The sequence below is a fragment of the Rhamphochromis longiceps genome, linkage group LG7 (assembly GCF_057381845.1).
Source record: "Rhamphochromis longiceps isolate RC_006_pf linkage group LG7, R_longiceps_female_GT1.1, whole genome shotgun sequence".
NCBI classification, from domain to species: domain Eukaryota; kingdom Metazoa; phylum Chordata; class Actinopteri; order Cichliformes; family Cichlidae; genus Rhamphochromis; species Rhamphochromis longiceps.
The window spans coordinates 17,884,131-17,906,055 of record NC_140563.1 but is presented as its reverse complement, the minus strand read 5'-3'; the positions used below and the strand labels follow the sequence as shown (position 1 = coordinate 17,906,055).

At 41.5% G+C, this 21,925-nt stretch overlaps 1 protein-coding gene across 3 annotated transcripts in view; it reads right to left on the bottom strand.

Annotated features, from left to right (window-relative positions):
* LOC146665150 (PDZ domain-containing RING finger protein 4) overlaps positions 1-21,925 on the bottom strand; it is a 123,373-nt gene that overhangs the window by 13,806 nt on the left and 87,642 nt on the right. For all 3 annotated transcript variants that reach the window (XM_085412661.1, XM_085412663.1, XM_085412662.1), the window contains 2 exons: positions 5,057-5,310; positions 2,792-2,894 (listed from right to left, as the gene is read on the bottom strand). In XM_085412661.1, the coding sequence (XP_085268787.1) occupies positions 2,792-2,894; positions 5,057-5,310 (357 nt within the window). The remainder of the gene's footprint in view (positions 1-2,791; positions 2,895-5,056; positions 5,311-21,925) is intronic.

The following is a 21,925-nucleotide window of genomic DNA, read 5'->3' as shown; positions in this document are numbered from 1 at the left end:
CTGGCAGGGAAATTGGGAGGACTATCTCTGTGCTTGGAGTACTTCATGTCTGCAGAACTCACCTGAGGTAATCACAGGAATGGTTACTAATATAGTTTTGCCCCCACAGGCATGCAGGAATTCTAGGAAACGTATGTTTTAGTGCATAGAATCTCAATACAAGATGGTTGTAGCCACCATGATGGCACCAACCGGTTTGTGATGTTAGAGCCTTATTTTACAACCGTACATGAAAGGAAACTTTTAGCAATGGCAAACGGCCTGTATTTGTATAGCGCTTTACACTACATTCAGTCATCGACCCATTCACACACTGGTGATGGCAAGCTACATTGTAGCCACAGCTGCCCTGGGGCGCACTGACAGAGTCGAGGCTGCCGGACACTGGCGCCACCGGGCCCTCTGACCACCACCAGTAGGCAACGGGTGAAGTGTCTTGCCCAAGGACACAACGACTGAGACTGTCGGAGCCGGGGCTCGAACCGGCAACCTTCCAAGACGAACACCCAACTCCTGAGCCACGATCGCATTGATGCGTAATGCTCGATGACTGGAGTCTCCGTATTAGTCTGCAGCTGTAAAAGTTTGCTCTGCATGTGTGTGTCTAGCTGAGAAGTGATTTAAAAAAGGCAGCATTAAGATTTTAATACTTTTACAGCCATCGTTCAGCCCGACAAGGGGTGAGCACTTGTGAGCACGGAAAGTTGCAGGTGTTTGTTAAATGTTTCACTCGATACCTTCGGGTCAATGCAAGTTGAGGCGTTTAAGACAACTAGGGTGGATGACAAGGACATTTTTTTTTTTTTTAATTTTGCAACATATTCATACGAGTGTGTGTGTTTATACAACACCAACAGACCGCAATCAGATGAAGGATGCCTCTAAATACACAATTATATGCCATTACATGACCGGCTATAACCTGTAATGTGTAATGATGTCAGGTTATTTTGTGAGGTCAGAGAATTCAGCACTTGTGTTTTTATAACTTAACATGAACCATATAATGGAAGGTTTCCTGTGTCCTGTCCATATGTCCCCAGACCTGGATTAAATTACTGATCTGCTCTCTTGCTTTGTTAGGTACACATGCGCAACTGATTGTTAATGCCAATATCTCATTAAATCACATGGCAGCCACTCGGTGCATTTAAGCACGTAGACCTGCTGAAGTTCAAATAGAGCATCAGAGTGTGGAAGAAAGGTGATTTAAGTGACTTTGAATGTGGAATGGTTGTTGGTGCCTGATAGACTGGTTTGAGTATTTCAGAAACTGATAATTGAAAAATGTTGCCTGGGCTGACGAGTTTCAATTTCTGCTGCAAAATTTGGATGATGAGCTCAGAACTGTGTGTAAACAACACGAGAGCATGGATCCATCCTCCGGAGATGCTGGTGTTGGTGCATTGGTATCAGGATATTTTCTTGGCACACATTTGGCCTCTTAGTAGCAGTTGAGCATCATGCAAACACCTCAGCTTACCTGAGTATAATTGCTCACCATGTTTATCACTTTATGACTGTGTAACCGTCTTCTGATGGCTGCTTCTAGCAGGATAACACACCATGTCACAAAGCTCAAATAACCTCAATCTGGTTTCTTGAACATGATACCAAGTTCATCGTATTCAAATGCAATTATCCAACAGAACACCTGGTAAAATATTATTAGCACTGTGGATGTGTCACTGTGTGATTTTATTGTGTCAATATGGACCAAAGTCTCTGAGGAATGTTTTCAGCACCATAATAAATTTGCACCAGACAGAATTAAGGCTGTTCTGAAACTAAAGAGAGTCCAACCTGGTACCAGCACGGTGTCCCTTACAAAGTGGGTAAACTATCAGTCGACATACAGTAAGTGGAACAACATCAGGGTAGTATAAAACCCTGCAAGCATTTAAAAAAAATAAAAAAAGAAAGTGGAAAGGCTGCAAAGCACACAGAGTATAATAGGATTTGCTAATAGCAATGAGGCGTAAAAAGATGCTTTAATACATTATATTTGTTCCGATTTGACACTCAAGCCTCTGCGATTCAAATGGGTGCACAAATCTCTTTAGGATGTGAAGAAACAGCTCAACCTCAGTGGGTGAAAACATTCAGAACAAATTCAATGAAACAAATAGGAGGAGGGAGGGGTGAGCAATCATCATACATCAGACCAGAGGAGCCCTCGCTGACTTTGTGCTCACACCTCAATGACTCGGAAATAAAGAATATTGGACCAAAGCGGTTAACAGACACAGTCTGTTTATCACTTCCTGTCCCTGAATCAGTGATTCTCTAATGTGCTAGAGATCATTAGCCTCCAAAGCATCACCTATCCTACTGTTTCCCTTACTTACACTTTGGGAAAGATGCATAAGCAAAGATTTTTTTTTCCTTGCTAGCAGCTGCCACACACACCTGACTTTAATTGGGTTTGATCATACTCAGTCAAACAGCTCCCTCGGTTTCTCTTCCGGACACATGAAAACAACTTACAAATCTCAAGCAAGAACGGGTGCACTTGGAAGTTTTCTACTTTATCTTGTCGCCTTTTGAGGGCAAAAGCTTTGGTCATTTTCAACAGAAGCGAGGACTGTGATGCGACTGATTATCTCGCACTACAGTGCCCCTGGGATTTGTCCTTAATAGATGAGCACAGGAGAAATGTGTTTGCAGGAATGTAGATGTACACTTCACACCTGTGCAGGGATCCTACTCGCATGCATACACTTTTGATAATAATCCCTTATAGCTAATATTGACCATTCCAGTTGCCACCGATATCAAGTATCAGTCTTACCTCATACTCAAACTCCTCTGTCCTGTCTCCATCAGCGGGTACAGGGGAGAGGTAGTCAGTCCCTTCGTAGTAATCCTGGTCCATTGTATGAAGGGAATGACAGCTGTCAAAAGGGATGGACAGGGAGCCAGGGAAACAGAAAGAGGTGGAGATTTTGGTGTAAGCAAGATGCTTTTCCTCAGTTTGACAGTGACAGGACTTAGTTGCTTTTGTCTTAGCTGAAATCTGAAGAAGAAAGGATTTGTCAAGAGCTTTCATTGGTGCTGGAGTGTTAATAACAGCATATCCACATACTGTAATTTGCTTCCTGCTCTTGACAGACAAAACCCCCCACACTGTAAAGTGTAATTCTATTATGCCTCCCTCAGTCACAGAACAAAACAGCATTGTGAGGGCCTAACGCGATGAGCAAGCTTTGGTGCCGCACAGGATAATCACGGTGGACAAAAACCTCAAAAAGACACTCTGTCGAACACGTTGAGTGATGTTTCCAGGGGCTGTCTGACTCCCAGATTACCCAGGACTGTAAAACTGTCTCAAAACAACCCTCCAGTGATAAAAAAAAAAAACAAAAAAAAACAGACTGGTAAATGTCAGAATGCTTGATGGCTCAATATTATTCATGTAACAACATTTGGCAGTGGGAGCAAAGAACACAATTACAAATTTACAATCTAGCCCCAAATATAAGATGCCAAAACCTTTGTTATAGCTATAAAACCTGCCGTATATTGGATTGTGCACCTGATCTCAGATGAAGAGAAGAAAATGTGAGTTTTATGGGTCACATTGATTACATTCAGACTTGGCCTGGGGCTGTGAGGATCGGGCATACATTCCTTTGTGTTGCCTAGCTTTTTTTATTAGCCCATTTGCTTTAATCACCTTGTAAACCTTCCATGAGGCAAAATAATACCCCAAGCAGCTCCAATTAAGGCCAGAAGTTCCCATGAGGATTTCTATGGTGACACTGAGTATATATAGATATATATATCGTGCATGCAAGATACTTACCCAGACAGTTTTTTTTAAATAACATCTCCAATATTGACACACAGTTGCTTTAACTGACTGAATACTTACGCAAGCTTCCAATGACAAGAAATATACAACTCAAAATGTGTAGTGTTTTTGGAATTAATCATCTACTGTACCAAACAATGGGGCAGTCTTAATTTCTCGGCTCTGTGCAATAAAGCTGCAGTGTTGCTCTTGCTCATTCCCTCGAGGTGAAACCTAGATATTCTTTTATGCTAAACTTTTCTTGTGCACACTTTACTTCTCCTCTGAGATAAACACAACACATAACACATAAACTAAAATGCCAAAAGATGAAATAAGGAGCCATGTTTCCTTTGTTGTTTTCCAGCAAAACCTCTTGTTGATGCTTCAAACTCTGGAGATCTTTTAATGGATTGCTCTCACAAACAATAAAAAAAGGGGAAAAAACCCCCAACTTGGCTTTGAAGTGATGTACAACCCAGCAAACGCTTGAGCTGTTGAGATACGATCAGTCTCACATCCACAAATTATACATAGTTACATTAGTTATATTTTCTCTAAATATAGAGAAATTTAACTCAAAACATATTTAGTCTGTCTACTGAAAAAATAATCTCTGTTGACTTATTATTGCAGTTTTTCACCTGCCACCCAGCTACAACTATCCCCCTTGTAAATTTTTAAGTACACTGGTAGTTCAGATCCTCAAAGTCTAGAGGACGTTGTATCTATAACAACATTTATTTGTGGTCTTGGACTTTATCTGCCTAGTGATACATGTAGCACGCTTGGCTAATCAGAACCACTTGAAACTGTCCATAATTTGTCTTTTGTTTCTTTTTTTCCCCATTTCCTCGTATTTGTGAAGCAGGAAATGAATGGTTCTAGGACGCCCATTCAAACAAATCTCTATTTGTCAGAATAAACTGCGCGTCTGGTTAGGCAATTTATTTATAATAAACAGTCGTCCTCCAGACTTGTAATGCTAATCCTACAAACGCTGATATTTCTGCTTCATGGCTCAATGACATTGCTTATTTTCCCCCATCCTTAATTATTGTCAGCCTCAGCCAAAGTCAGACAAGGACACAACAACAAACTCTGTATCGCTATCTGCTGCAGCAAACCTAAAACTTCATAGTGGAGTAAATCTAAATAAAAAAATATATATATCAAGAAATTATATAAAATCATTTGTTGCTATGCTCATAGTCTGTGAAAGCAGGGCTCCCGATCTTTTTAAGCTTTATATTTTCTGCATACCTGTCAGAGAGCAGGAAGGGACAGACGTCAGGCACAGGAGGGGTTGAAGGCCGGAGTTTTGCCAGCGCCATGATGTGTTCAAAGGTGATGTCAGTCTGAGTGCACACATCCACCACATGGATTTCCTGAGGGGGGCCATGGGGGCGCCCGCTGGGGGTCCGCCGGATGACCTGCACCACGACGGGGTCCTTGGCAGGGCGAAAGGCTTCCACAGTCTCTTCATGGCTGGACTTGGACAACTCTTTTCCATTCACCTGAGAATAACAGTGAAAAATTGCATTCTTTTGTGCGCTTATTTTGACAACTTTTTGGAATAAAAATGTGTAAAGATACTATAAGCACAGGTATCATTTAAGTGGTTCTATAGTCCTGAATTTCGCATGTGAATACTGAGACTAAAAACCTGGGAAAAGTGACATAAGCTCAAAGCCTGCTGCATGCTCTACTCTAAGCAGTGCCCTTCACCTGCACCAACGGAGTACTGTTTAGCAGTAAAAATGCACCACATGTTAAAAAACCCCTCAATCTTAATGCATTCTTCTAAACTTCTCTACCCAGTGTACTGACTCATTAAAGGTGGAGACGATGTCTTCTCAATATATGATCAAAAAGGCATCTTAATGAATATAACAGTGGAGAGCATGCACACAATCAGTGTGATGCAACATAATTAGGCTGTTAGATCAAAACCCAAACGGCCTCTGTCCACTCATTCCATCTTCAACCTCATCTCCCGAAAAAGAACTGGATTTTCTGGCAGACTGAAAACCATTTGCACTACAGCTGGAACGTATAAAGAAAATCATTGCTTCATTTAGCACCAGTAATTTCTTTGCAGGAGAAACTCTGGCTGTGGAATACCCCAGAGAATGTGCTTTGGTATAAATGCTCAAGCCAGAGATTATAATTTAGATAACGGCAGAAAAGTAAGAGGGAAAATAAGGTAGACGCAGGATAATTACAGTTACTGTTGCATTTAAATGTGGCTTTGGAAGGGAGTATTTTGCTCACACTGCAAACTTAAATTAGTTAAAATGACAACTATGAAGTAAAAGAAGGCATTTATATTCACAAGCGTCAGCTGTGGAAAGATACAGCGAGCCTGGGAAACTCAAAAGCGGCAGTGTTTCTGGGCCTGAATTACAAACTCTTTAAAATACAAAGTCGTGGCAGAAATAAACACACACACACACACACACACACACACACACACACACACACACACACACACACACACACACACACACACACACACACACTTCTGACTGTAACAAAATGACCTAAATTCATAAGCAGCTGGTAGTTTTACAGCAACTGACTGTGTGCATGTACTGCCTCTAAACGAACATTAGAGACAAAGAACGCACCTGGGAAGTCCGACAGAGGAGGTTTATATTTATAAACCCAAAAATCCCACCACCAATTCTTTACTCCTGCGTTTGAATGAAATGACTCAATGTGCTTTTGTACTGACAGGACCACACAGCATTAACCGTGTGTAAAGCATGGATGTTTCCAAGTCCTCATAAATCCCATTTGAGCTATACGCAACTAGTTGGATTGGATTATAGAGGCAAGCAAATATTTGTCTTTTATTTTATTGTTATCATCACTTATTTGTAATTGACTTATTGGCTGATAGAAAAAGCCAGAACAAAGTCCCACGACTCAAAAGTTGACTACACCAAAAAGTATTCACCTTATATCATATTTCACAAGAGTTGGAACCTGAGATTTAAAGAAAAAAAAAAAAAAAAGACAGTCGAAGTGCTGCGTAATCATCTTTAAAGTTTCGAACAGCTGAAACTATCCAGATAATGAAGACATATATCTAATATCTCGAGATACCCTAAGGAAAAATCCCTTAAGGGGACTCCACACTCAGTAACCGCTCCATTATGTGCACAAATGAGCAGAAAAGACTAAAGAAAAAAGAAGAAGAAGAAAGAAATATCCCCATTTGGCAACTCCCAAATTGGGCAATTCACACATACGCACATCACCGACATCCTAGGACACCATCTGAGGAGTAGTAACACTTCTTCTCCTTCAAGGAGCACTTTTAGTAATTTGTGACTACACTACACAAGAAATGGAGAGATTTTATGAAGAAAGACCCTACAGCATCATGTGGACTTGCTTTTTTCCTGGTAGCATTAAAAGGCTACCCCACAAGTGCCACAGAAGACAAGTAAATAAATCTTCATCAGCACAGCACTGCTATAATTTCATCTGTTTGCCATCCCCATAACTAACACCATTATGTACTGGCAGTAAATATAAAAATATTTATAGGGGGATAAACAGCGTAGGACAATGAATATTATAACTGTTATGCCACAGCAGTGCTGCTCTACTGTTCTACTTAGTTCGTTCCTGGATGCGTCTGTGTTATTCCTTTTAATTCTCCACGTAAATCCCCAGAGACTGAGGGATGCCCTACAAAAAATAAACAGCTTCTTTTCTCAGCAGTAACTGTAGCCATATATAACTCTCTTAGCTCTTGTGCTCTGGTCTGCTCCCCTGCCTCCTGATGTGACCTTTGTTTGCAGCAAACTTACATTAATCACCTCAGCAGGAGATAAACTCGGTCAACAGATCTGTTGTTCAACTGTGGGCAACGTGAAGGTAGAAAAAAAGCAGTCGTGCAGCCTCTCTCATCCCGGCTTCACTCCTACCTGCAATTACAATTGAAATGCACGACCTAATGCCCTTAACTGACTCCCAAACAAAGGTTTGTATGCCAAAACACATTTTAAGGTTAAATATTTCCACCCAATGACAATAAAAGTTCCAAGGCACCCACTCTTAGGTCTTCAGGTATTCCACCCACAAAACATACCTCTTATTCACATTGAATCTAGCAAGTGCCCCCACTTAAATCTTTCTTGCTTTCATTCTTGGCCATTCAGCAGTTCTTAAGTACTGCAGCAAATACCTTACACATACTGTATTAAAGAAACATGGAGTACTGTTGTAATTAGCTTATATAGCTCGTTCTTTCCTCTTTTGCTGCATGTCTCTTGCTCTGTAGCCTAATCCTTGAACAGAGAGTCTGATGGAAACAAAGGAGTTGGAGCAGACAAATGAGGCAGCCCATAGCGTATGACAGACCCAAAGAAAAATGATTAAATTTTCCAGCTCTCCCCCTTGTTCAGACTGTCCAGTCCAGGCTCCTCCTCCTTCTCCTCCAAGCCTCACCGTTTAACGAGTCATACTCACAGCCAAACAGAAACAAGAAATCTATCAGGGAAAAAAAACGGGAGGGAAGGTTGTGTTGTTTTTCTATTTTGTTCACTGGTTTTTATGTGAGACAGATGGAACAATTAATCCCCAATAAACACAAGAATATTAAGTAGCTTTAACTCCATGAGGGACGCTGCCATCCTTCTTGTGTCCCCTTGACTGATGTCTATCCAGCTAGACACACTGCCTATGTTATTTTTGTGGATCTGTAGTCCTATCTGACAGATGGGAAGGGGTTCTATAAGTCTGGCTGCGGCTCCCTCGATATTCTCAGATATTCTTACACTGAATATCTGCCTTCAGCACACTTTTGCTTTATTATCCACAAAGTACACCATCAATCTGCATGCTTAACGATGCTTAAGGTGAGTTCCTACACTAAAACTGGAATTGGCTAAATTCCACAAACACTGTTTATTCACAAATTAACAGCCCGAACAAGCTGTAGCCTCTTAAAGTTTCATCACACATTCAAATGTAGTTATGCAGGAATCAGCTATCCTCCTCAAGTGTGCATGCAAAGCACGCAAATACATATTCATTCATAAACACGTGCTGGTAAACAAGATCTGTTTGCAACAAATTATTTAGCAGCTGTAGTGTTTATCAAGTCCAAAGCAGCTCTGCAAGTGCTTCATGGCCAAAAGTGTTCCATATGCACTGAGTCAACATGAATTATCTTATTGGTCTGGAACAAAACAATGGTGATTGCTCAGGAGAGATCATTTGCTCTACAACCGGGACAGGAGATGATCAGGTAAATGTGAAGTTGGAAGGAAACTGGTGCTGGGATGGAGGAGCTGGATCAAGACACATCTGCTGGCTGTTTGCACATGGATATGCAGCAGCTGTAGCCAGAGGAGAAATGTGTTTTCATTCAAAGCCCCAGAGACGACCACCAGCCTTCCAACAACAAATGCAGTAAACCAGCTTAGTGGAGTGTAACAAAGGGATGCAACCACTTTTTTCCCCTCCTTTCTTTCATTTCCTTTGTAGCAGAGTCCCGTATTGACAAAGACATTCAAAAAACTGTATGTGTTACGCGGCTGAGTGCATTAAATCTCCTCTTCAGCAAACATATGATGTCACTTTAAGCCGCCCTGAGCCGTTACCGACAAACAAACAGACTTACTTGAAAACTTTAACAGTCACTGTGTATATAACTACGAGCTTGTAGACGCCTACAGCAAAGCGCAATCCTGAAGGCGCTTTCATCTGTGACCCATCTTATCATTTATCCTCCAGGTAAGAGGACAAGCCAGGAAGAACAAACACGCAGCAGCTTAGCTCGACCCCTCGAGCGCCTCCTCTGTCACTGCTTTTGTCTCATCGACTGCTCCCTCCCATCAATATCTCCGAAGACCGAGGGCAGAATGTAGTGATAGTGGTAGGAGAGTGGGGCATATCTGTTAATGTGTCAACTTCAGCCACATCTGATGCCGCTTCTACGGAAGAGACAGCTTCTCTAGCGGGAAGCACAGACAGCGCTGGCAGCTTGCAGGGGATTACTGATAGAAGTGATTGATGTACTTCTTCTGCGAGGAGAAAAGACAGCCTCAGGCAGTAGACTATAATAGTCCATTAGCTTTTTTATGCCTTTGAATTAACTGCACACATTGCTTTATAGCGTGCATGTAGCACTTTGAATCTTAATGAAATGTTTTTGTTTTCAATTTTCAAAAGATTACGGTGCGACTAAGGGGACAGCGTTTGCCTTCGTAGGTATCCTGGCTGATGTAGAAGAGCACAGAAATGAATGAACCAAGGTCATTTATTCCACTTCAGCTACAGCGACATGGAAACACGGCTTTCGACAGAGCCCGGTATTAACTGTGTAACCTTGTCTGTTGATCTTAACATCTGTACATGCAATAAGCCTCAGTTACGCGCGGTCTGCAGCTCATGTGCTCGGTCACCTGCTGGTCTGAGTGGCAGCGTGTGGGGTGCTAAGTATATGCAGGCAGATGGAGGAAGTGTAACATGTAGGTCATCCAGGCCCACGAGTGTGGGGCTTACATCCATCGATTACACGCCTGTTCCATCTCCTCATCTTCTGGGAAAAGGCAACATGACCCACTCATTGTTGGGCTCCAGTCACCTGTGCAGAGCCCTCAGATAAAAGAGTCAAAGAAGACTGTGGGTATGACAGTTAGGGATGGGTTCAGTTTGTCAGCTTTAATTTAGATCATGTTCCCACTTGAGTTGAATTCATCCGGTTGTAGTTCTCTCTCTCTCTGACAGTAAGGACACCGCCAAAGTGTGGTGCATCAATACGAGTTAATGATTAATGTCTTTTTTAGTGCATTGTTAGCTTCAGAATACATATTTATATATTTTTTCTTGCACAGCTTAGTTAACATCTGTTTTGTTTCAACGCTTAGACAAATGAAAATACTTTTTAAGTTTGAACTAAACCTCACCACAGTGTTTGTCTTAATTTACTCATCTGCAAAGTAAAAACACAGAAGTCTTTTGGATGGTGTTTACTCATTTTTACACAAAAAAAGAGACAAAAATAAGCATTTCCACTTAATCGTGGTGGTGATTTACGGAAACACAAGCCTCAGTGATGCTCCAACTTTTTTAGCTTTATTTGACAGAAAGTGAAGAAATGACAGGAAAGCGGGGGTAGAGAGAGAGCGGGGAAGACATGCAGCAAAGGGCCGTGGGTTGGTCGACCGCTCTCAGCCGTATGGCATGTGGTCGTCTGCCCGACGCCCAGTGATGCTGCAAATTTTAATAATGTTAACACTGTCAATCCATTGAAATTCTGTCAAAAATAATTACTACAACTAAACTGAACTAAAAACACAACTACTGTACTGTTAGTTGATTTTTTTTCCCCCAGCTGTGTCTATGCAGCCATATGGCACACGACGCGCTGCCAACGGAGTCTGCTCTACGACACACGAACAGAAGCCCCCGCACCGCAGCTCCAACAACATCGGCATGTTGGAATTTTGTCCTTCGACACGCCAGGCGGAATTTGCATTTTCATTAAAAAAAAAAACAAAAAAAAAAACTGCCTGCGAGTGGGACATTCAGTAGAGAAGTGGAATTAAATACTCCTTGAGGACTTTCCAAATGCTACAAGACCGAGATTTGATGCGAACATGACTGCTAGCTCATCCTTCTCGGCGAGAAAGCGGACTGGGTTCCTCCTTACACCCAAATGTCTCATTTCAATAATAAGTGTCAGAATAAAATACGGGCCAAGGTCTGCTACAGTGCAGCTCTTATGACTGTATAAATCACAGTCAGCGCTACTGTCTCAGCAACTCAAGCAACGCTCCAACGACATGAAACCGAAAGAAAAAGAGAGAGAGTAAGGATGCCACTGGGGAAATTTGACAATCCCCTCAACATCTCTACATGAGCCAGTGTACATGCCTCCTTTAACCCCTCCAACCACATAAAACACACCACACAAGGCCCCTGGGCTATTTTTCACATTAAAGGCCCTTTGCGCTGCTGCTGAGGTTTTATGCCCGCAGAACATTTGATGAATTCTGCCAATTTTCTTCTCTGAGCACCAATCTTCTGTGGAGCACTCCCTTTATTGCGCAACTCGTTCAAGGTGTATCACCTCTTTCAATCTGCTCTAAAATTTACTGTGTGGTTTTTACATATGTTTATTATCCAATCTCTTTCCGTAATAACTCAGCGCAAGGACAACTTTTTTAAAAGGACAAAGGGAGAAGGGCAACGACACTCAATGTCAAACGTGCTGAGCAGCATAGCGGGTAAAGAGAGCAACAGTTCACAAATGTTCTGGGTTACTTTCTAGCTTTTGGTAGCACGTAGTGAGCAACAGATCACTGATTTCAGCAATAAACACCAGGGCCAAAGCACCAACACAAACTTGGTCCAATAATATCCATGGCACCCTCCTGTTCTCTTTACTTTCCCACAAAATAGGTCACTCTTTTTTTTTTTTCAACATTAAAAGATTAGGGCTACATTCGAGATAATGATACTATCCTACTTCGGTTTCACTCTGAAACTCTGCTGCAAATTTTAAATACGATTTGTTCCCGGTGAGGGAAACACCACTGCTAAGTTAATCAGCTAGTTCAAGGTTAATGGCACATGCGGGGTACACGGAGATTTAGAGATGCGGTTAATCTCTGTGCTTAACTTTTAACATCTTGCCATCTTGGAGTGGTTTTTAATGTAAAACGGAGGGAGAAAATCGAATTAGAGTAAAAGCTGCACTTGGGTGGATGAATAACTAATGGATGAACAGCCTTCTCCTTGGTGATAACTGATAATTGGTTTGGGGGGTGGGGATGATGAGGGGTAGCTGGATGATGCTATGTGCTGTGCAGATCAGCAAAATGGCCTGGCGTGAAAAGATGTCATAAAGAGTAATGGTGCCACCCATATGCTGACTGAAGAAAATCAAGTGGGTACTGTCATGGAACGCCTCTTTATGTGAAGAGAATGAGGTGGAGGGGGGGTGCAACAAACAGAGGTGAATCGTAGTGTTTTTAACACACACACACACACACACACACGCACACACACACAGGGACAAACCGAAACCACTAAGGTTTGACAAATACATCTCCTCCTCCTCTTCCATTTCTCTTGTACGTCTTCAGTTTATTCTGTGCAGTAGGCACATGCATTTAAAGAAAGAAATGCAATGTAAATGTTAGACAACAACAGTCATTTTACACATTAATTATTGTGCAAATATAGAAGAACCGGGAGGTAAATATCACGACCTTTTGAAAGAGCCAGACTTTCCATATTCCATCTTAAGTCTTAATGTGAAGTATCTGGGGCAGCTATTGCTCAAGGAGGTCCTAAATTGCTGCCTTTCCTTTCAGTAAGTTTTCTACCCATTAATGGCAAAATATTAAACAAGCAAGTCCAAAAAGTGACTCACTCAGCTGCTGCACCTCTTTTCTGAATACCCAGTGCAACGACGCTATCATGGGATTTATGACGAGACCAGGTTTGTCCCTGTTCAAAAATAACTTCCAGGAGATTCGCAGTAGAAAATATTTATGCAATATTTTGTGGAACACATCTTGCAATCGAGGAGAAAGGTTGAACACACTTCACAGCAGTCATCCTCTTAATTCTGAATCTAATGCAGAGTTACAGATAGGGAAAACAGTATGTGTATGTAGTATCTGCAAGCAGCTGTGCTGTCCTTGTGACTCATCACACAGTCAAAACACAGTAGATGTTTACAATGGACATGGTTTGGGTAGTATTTTTAACATTTTCTCCGATTTGCTGACTTTTCAGCTGACACTGAGAGTTTAGTAATTAAGTTTTTCATCTGTGTGGCAGAGCAGTGCCATCAAATGCCAGGTCGTTTTTTTTGTTTTTTTTTTTAAAGTCATTCATTGTAGCTTTATGAGTTTTTGGAAATGGGAGTTATTTTCTTCACAAATATATGTGGTCATCCAAGCAGTTAAAGCAATTAACACTGGATAAAAAGTATTTATATAATGCCAGACAGACTTGTTTTTTTTCACATCACAGACATTTTGGTGTCCCTCTTTTTCCCTGAAGCTGCCACTGTGAAGGTTACTGGTTTGGGAAAGAGAGCGAAGTTCAGACAGCTTTAATTGTGGAAATGATATACTGAGAGACTTTGATGGCTGATCACTAACTCATCTATTAGTCATTAACTAAGAGCAAATTGAAGTGGGTTGTCAAGCAAGGAAGGGAAGAAAGGAAATAAGGAGGAAAGAAGCCGAGTATGAAAGAAGCTGTCAAAACCTTTACAATACGAGTCCAAATGCTGAAGTTAAAAAAACTATGCACAAAACAATTTATTTTGTGCATGATGTGTGAGATTGCTGCGTCTTTTACCTCAGGCTGCTTTTCTTCTTCTTCTTCAAAATCAAGACAGCTTCAAGGATCGACACTGAGCAGGTCTGGTCAATTCAGCTAACGTCAAAGAGAGTAAAACGAGTGGATTACTGATGATAGCTCGAGGCTGCGAGGTCTCAGCTCTCATTTGAGCCTTTATCTCGCAAAACTCGCCGTCAAATCTTAATTCAAACACTGAGAATGTTTCAGAGAAAGCAAAGCTAGGGGGTGTCTTGCAGGTAAATGGCTGGTGATTTGATGAAATGTCAGGTAGTTTAAGGAGTCATAGGATTATAAGGTCTCAATGGTACGCCATGTGTAAGTACGAAGCTATTGACTTCAGAGCACTCAGCAAAGCTCAACACCGCAGGGATCGAACCAACATATAGTGCAAGCACCGCTAAGCCTTTGATTTTACAAAAAGCTGTTGTAGAAGTCCTACGGAGTCTTGTAGAGTAATTAGCTTCACCTGGCAACTGACAATCACACTCAAGCACTAAAAACCCCTAATTGCAGCAAGCGAAGACAACACACTGACGTCTCTTTGTGAAGGAAAGCAGCACATTAGACAGCAGACACACAGAAAAAAAGCAGATGGCAAATGCAATCCAAAAATGATTCCTCTTCAGCTGAAGGACACACAGCAGTAAATAAGATCAAAACTTCCAAGGAAGAGCGGAGCCGTCCAATTAGGACGGCATTTACAATGAGACAGTGATGAAGTTGCTGATGATAATCTTATCCTTGTAAAGAGCGGCGGCACAATTCATGATTAAAAGGAAGGACATTATCTTAGAAGAGTGATCACAAGTGTAATCAATCTACTTCACGGCTCCCCACTGCGTTGTTCATGGCACAGCAAGTGCTAGCAAGAGGTTAGGAGTGTTAGTGTCTGTGGTTTTCGCTCAACCCACTCAAGTCTCACTCTTTGTCAGGTCCCCGAGTCAATAAACAAAGGGAAGCGAGAGGAAATTGGATGCAATTCAAGTGTTTCCCACTGTGTCCTGATTACACAGTTTGAACAGGAGGAGACAGAAATGATGCTCAAAAGAGCTACTGTATAGAAAAAGTACTTCTGTGCATATCAGACTGGAGTTAAAGGACATGGACATGAAACCCTGAGAGCTCAGAGTAAAGTGAGGAAATACCACAACTCTGCAGCCATTCTTTTCAAGCTTTGACTGAACACTTGTTAAAAAAAAAAAAAAAAGGCAACCATAGCACCAACTATTTCAGCGTTTTCAAGTTGAACAGGTCATGAGTTCAATTCACTGCCTATCAGGCAGAAGACTTGGCAGTCGCCGGTGTGCCATGTTCTCAAAAGTTTGCTGAATTTACTCCTTTGCCATTTGGTGAAGAGGGAACATTTGCTGTGGGTCACTGCGCTAATGACATGAAACAGAACGGCAGTAGTGTTTTATTCTGCTATCCATTTCTTTGTTGGTTTATTGCGTTAGCTGCAAATGCTCAGATATATGCGAATGAACATTTCTGGGGTGTAGGCTTGTAATTCTTCTGTTGACTTTTATTTTAAGTTTTAAGATTTCAATTTCAGGGTTTAAGGTTTTCTCGTTTGTTGTGTTGGCCTTGGCTCTCCTCCCAAATTAACTTCTATTTCTTTCTGTTAACATTTTAGCAACTCAACCCAAATAGCCTTCTCATGTCCTCCATTTAGTGTTATGTTACTCCCCTCACACCCTAGACCTTTTTGGGTATGTAACAATCAGTTAAACAGTGCTGAAGAGCAGGATATGACACTGAAAGCATCATATGAACTCAATAACCAACCTACACTGTAACAGCAGGGATTATTAAGTAACCTCTAATAGAAAATAGAAACACCGTCAGCCAGCCTATTCTGAATGTAATGAAACAGCTGTCAAAACATGTTTATATGACCTGAAGCTCTGCACAGTAAATGAGCTGTAACATTACCTTGCTCTTGATAGAGAATATATTAATGAAAAAAGAAAACAGTCCACCTGGCATTTTTAATATATGCACGCACACAAAAAAGCAAACAAACCAAATTTTGATTAAGAACACCTGGCACTGTTGTTTGAAGAGTGCATCCGGGGATGAGTGGTATGATTTACAGCTAATTCACAGCAAAGTTCCTGATTAATGATTCTGCCATATCTTGAAGTTTCTCCAAAAGAGAGAGGGGGAGAGAGAGAGGGAAGAAAAGTGTTAACAAACATATTGAGCTCATGGAGGCACTCCAGAGATGCACTTATTAGCTGGCGCTTCAGAAATGTTTTGACGTTACAAAGAGTAAGCAGAAAACTGTACTGAATCCACTGATTGTGTGAACAGAGGGTGGAATGGGCAGGGATAATGTGGTAATGGTATGCGTGTGTGGCGGTGGAGGTCTTCACACCGTAGTGGGGACTATAATCAGGCCACGTATGTGATGACTAGGCTGTGTGTTTGGCATCCCCTGTTTCACAGGGCTCCAGCTCCTCTAGCTAATGGGTGTAATAAAGGATTGTTCATGCTTCCGTCCGCTCATTTATTCTCATTCCTAGGAATGTGAGGGGACCGCTCCGGCAATCAGCCTCCACCCACTGGTTAATTCCAGTGCAGATTTATAGTCCTGCACAGACTGTATAATGGATGCCCGTGTGATTGCTCCTGCTTCAAACTCATCCTACCTGCACACAAATTCTCTGTTGTTGTACAAGGCTTTATCCTTACAACTGCAAGGGCAAGATTAAATTTTAATCAGCCGCTAAGTGCAATCACAGCCATGGTCCGGATACCAACGAGGCTACACCCAGACCCCACACCTAGAGCGAACAGGCTACAGCGGGGCTGTCATCTGTTCTGGCTCTGAGACAGGGCCAGGTCACTTGTGGCTGCAGTGGAGAGGAGACACGCTCCTGACAGACAGAAGTGACAGCTGTTCTGCTTCCCCAGCACAGTGTGTGTTGTATGAGAAGTAATGAAGCCAGGTGAAGGATGAGAACAGTGGGGGATGAAGAAGAGACAGAATTAGGGCCATAGTTTACTTTATTTCTTTACTTAAAATGTATCTCCCGTTTGGATGAAATCGTATCACCAACAAGTCTGAGGAGCAGTTTGTGATTCAGCCATGACGAAGAGAAAGCCAATCTCTCCTTCAACCAATTATTTACTCACTCACTCAGTCACTTCTTCATCTCTGGCAGATATAAGCATTCAGTCCCACTTAGTTTTCAATCATACCTAAAGCGTGTGATTTCATGCCTCCCTTACACAATCCTTATAGAAGCAACATTCTGACAAGTGAACGAATAAAAAGGGAGGGAAAGCTATATTTCCCAGGAGTGTGTTTGGGAAAGTCAGACTACTTCGTGTTTGTATTCTCATTATTCTTCCTTATGTTTGGGAAGAGGTTCCTGGGACTAACACACGTTAAAGTTACAGATGGGGGCATGTGATCCTATATGATCGCATATGCAAATGCCCTTTATCCTCATAAGGCACAAGGCGTTCTATTATTCCATTAGTATTCTTGTATTCAGGTCATAGATTTCTACAGTTACACATGAAAGTTTGATTTTTTTTCTGCTTCTTTCTTCAGAAGTGCTCTAATGTGTGCTCGCCTTCGTTTTGCATGCTAAATCCTTTCCTTGTCCTCTGTCGTCTCGGCTCATCAGCACCTCAGCACTGTATCGAGCAGCTCAACATTAGCTCAACATTAGCATTACCTGTCTGAGAATAATAAGGATTAATTTTGTGAACATTAACTTCACAGTCACAGCCATTCGTAAGAGATTTTCAGTCTGATTCCTTCCAGATCTTTTAAGCCCGTCTGTGTATTCTACCCGGACTTCTTGCAGAGGGAGGTCACAGTCTTGCAGAGTGAGGGGTGAGGGGGGGAGAGAGAGCACTCCAGGTGTTGCCCTGGTCAGATGTCAGGCCACCTCTGCAGCACTTGTGGCCAGTCTTTTTGCACCAGTGCAAGGGTCGGACTGATTATAAGATCACTTTAATTGCGTGCAGGAATTTCCTGCATAGTAAGTGGAAATCGACTAAATTATGCATATTCCTGGACTGCAGTTCAGGCCCTGTTATTCTATTTTTTCTGTTTTCCACAGAAACAGCCTAATTATAGCTTTGCTCCAAATGCAAAGACACTGAAGCTGTTACTTAAAAAAGAAGTAGTGTTTGCCATTTAGAAAGCATCTCTGACACAATGACATGCATGAGTCCTTACCGCAGAAACAAACTCTGAAACTAGACACCAGAAGCCGAGTACTCAGGCACCGCAGCAGGGTATGACACCACTTTAACTAAAGTAGAAGTTCTTTTGTTCTTGTCTACCGGACAGTGTGCAGAGTTGGCGAGCGATTAGGTTCATTTATACCATGGCAGCCACTTGGCAAGGATCACCACTCCATGTGGAGCCAAAGTAACACTAGAATGAGACCAAATGGCTCTCTCAATTGGAAGGCAGAGGGTGGCAGGAGGGTAGGGGGACTGGTGGAGGGCATCTGCTCAACATTTACCTAGTGTTTTATAATTAGATGAGAGCAACTGCTTGGGAGCAACGCGTCTGTTCCACTGTGATTTTCTGATAACAATTCCAAGGCTTGGAAACAGGCGGAGGAGGGATATAGATGGAGACAATTAGTGGCGCTAATAAAATATAAACCATATTGCAAGTGAAAAGAAGCGCACCATCAAAACATGCAAACTGGTGTCAGGGTGGAAGCTGGTCATGACAAATACTAATTGGTCCCAAGAAGCAGTAGGGCAACATGTGAAAACCTGCTCACATCTGGCACTTTCAGTCTCTGTTTCACATGTTTAGGTCTCTGTCAAATACCAACACTTGGCCAAGGAGAATAACAGCTGAGTGAGTGTAGATATATAAGCCAAGTATCATACTCAGCAAAGAACCCCGCCTCTGGCATCATAAAAAACTAAAACAAAAACACAGTTGTCTCACCACATATATTTTTCTAGCAGACAGGGATGATATTAGTAAGGGCTGTTGCACTGCACTGACTTCAACACACATAATACTCGTCTCTCTAAAATATGCTCCAATAAACTGCCACCCACTAAAGACCAGCTGGTTCTCATTCTAAAATACTCATGGCATCTCGCAGATACGCATGAAGAATCCACTGGCGTAACCATGTTTCAGCACATTCAGTTATGAGTAATTTAATCTGATAGGGAGTTTAATGGAAAATACTTACCAGCTGATGCCACAGAGAAAGTAACGTCACCGCCTCCTGCACACTCTGCACACAACCTTTTTGGTTCCCCTCTCCTTCACACAGGCAGATGTCAATACATTTGCAGTGGCTGTAATTCAGCATCTAGATAGCGCTACAGATGTAAATCATACCTAAAAGCGACATCTGCATTCAATAACATTGCAGGATGGTTTCACCGGTACAAGCTAACCTGCCAGCGGACATTTCTTTGACATAAAAAGACCTTATATATCTGAGATTCACCTAGGGCCACCCTTCGGTGTAGACTTGTCAAACAAAGACAGAGAGAAAAAAGGGAACTCCCTCAGTTGTGTGACTGCTAAATTTATTCCTGTACAAAGAACAGACTGGCTTGATAGATTTTCCCCAACAACTGGGATATTTCCAGATTCTGTGTCTCCTGAAATACAGCTATCTCCCAAGAGGAGGAAAATCTAACGGAGAACTGAAAAAAAGACACGATATGATGCTTTTGCGTGAACGCACTCACAAACACTTGCATAACAACCCCCCTCCACACACAAACACATACACACATATACCCCGAGACCAGACAAGCACACAGAAGCACCATGTCAAGCACTCTTTGTCCTTTTTTTTTCATCAGCTTTCTGTCAGTTCCCTGATGAATTACAGCTCTCAGGTAGAGGAAGTAGCTCATCCTAATCCCACCTTTCCTCTCATTCTCGCTCTAAACATATTCTACTATTGATTAAATCACAAACAGTCCAAAATGTACTCTATCTAAAAACAGGCATTTTGATATTGATTACCTCTGCGCTATTCCCTCAGGCTGCTTCAGTTTCAAGGCACTCCTCAGAGGAAAACTATTTTCAAATCAAATTCACTTTGTTAAGCTGCTTTTACTCTAAAATGGTGCCGAGTCTGTGGCAAAACTCGTATTTACTTCTTTGTAGATCCGCTTATGCCAGACTATCTGACATGAGCAAGCTTTGGGACCTCACTTTAATCATTTGGCACTAATCAGTCACTGTCAGGTTTTTTTTTCTCCCCGTTTTTTGAGGAAACTCTCAGCAGGTCTCTGTTTGACAGCAGTCACTCCCTCTGCAGGTTTTATAAGTGGTGGTGAGAAACTGACAAGGGCCAGTGATACACAGAGTTAGAGTGACACGTCGATGACACTAATACAGTCCCACTCTTCGCCTCTCCTCACATTATCCATTCTCTGTCTGATCTCTGTCTAGGGCACCCACAGTTCAACCCAAAGTTTCTCTGCTTTTACTTCTGAACTATAGTTTTTCCTATTTTGGAATAAGCTATCTTTATCTCAGAAATACATCTTATTGTAATTTATGTTTGTACATCCATTCATAATGCACCACTTAATTAGATCAGAGTTGTCATCCTTCCATCCATCCGGACAACTTTCTTCACAACACTGGCATAAAAGTCTTTCTGGGAGATTCTGAGGTTTTCCCAAGATGCACAGAAAGCATACCACAATCCATCCCACAGGTTTTAGGACTACACTTTGCCTCTACCTAGATGGACATGCTTGGATGTTGACCAACGTCATTCCTCATACCCAGTTTTTTCACTGTCTCAAAGGATGAGGCCATCTCATTTTGAGGACATCTTATAGTTTTGCATTTTCTAATTCGTATTTATTTTTATTTCATTTTGACTTTTTGTTTTGAATTCAGTTTAGTTTCAGTTTCTAGATTTGATAATTGTTTTAACTCAATGTAGTTTTTATTATATAAAAAAAGTTGAATTTTAGTTTAGAATGTAATAGTTTCAGGGTTAGTTTGAAGTCTTTTTAAATAGGCAAGATTTAGACCTTCCCCTCACCCTAACAGGTCACAGTATTTGGCTGCCCCTCCCTGCGCCTGGTTCTGCTGGAGGTTTCTAAATGGGAGTTTTTCCTTCCCGCTGTTGCCGGGTGCTTGGTTGGCGGTTTGATTGTTTTCTCTCTTATTATACGGTGTTTATCTTATAATATAAAGGACCTCAAAGGTGCTTTATATTAACTGTTTTTGTGATTTGGTGCAATGCACATAAAAGTGAATTCAAATTGAACTGAGTAATGTCTGAAATGTTTTGAATTGCATTTCCTGTAGACATGAGTGTCAATAGATGCATTCATCAGTGCCTTGTCGACAAGATGCAATAACATTTTTACCAAACTAACAGATAATAAAACTAAGACTAGATACCATGGATGGATAGTTAGTCTTCCAAGTTAACCTCCTATGACCTGGCGTTCAACCATGTGGACATCACATTTTGGGTTGTCTAGACCAAAATACTAAAGTTTGCCCTACAAGGGCCTGATATCCACTTACGAGGACATTATACTGCCACTGTTCTATCGAAATTTAAAATGAATGACCTCTTATGTGGATCTCATTTTTCTCAGAAACATAAATCAGGTAAAAAAAAAAAAAAAAAAAAAAAGTAAAATCAGGTAATTCTTTGTTTTCACATTCATCAGGTCAGCCCAAATAGCAAAGAGAAATTGAAAATGCATGTCATGAAAGAGTTCGGGTCTTAGGTTAGTTTTTCAGTTGTTGTTTTTTTTTTCTTCAAAACTCTAGTTTTTATTTTTATTTTA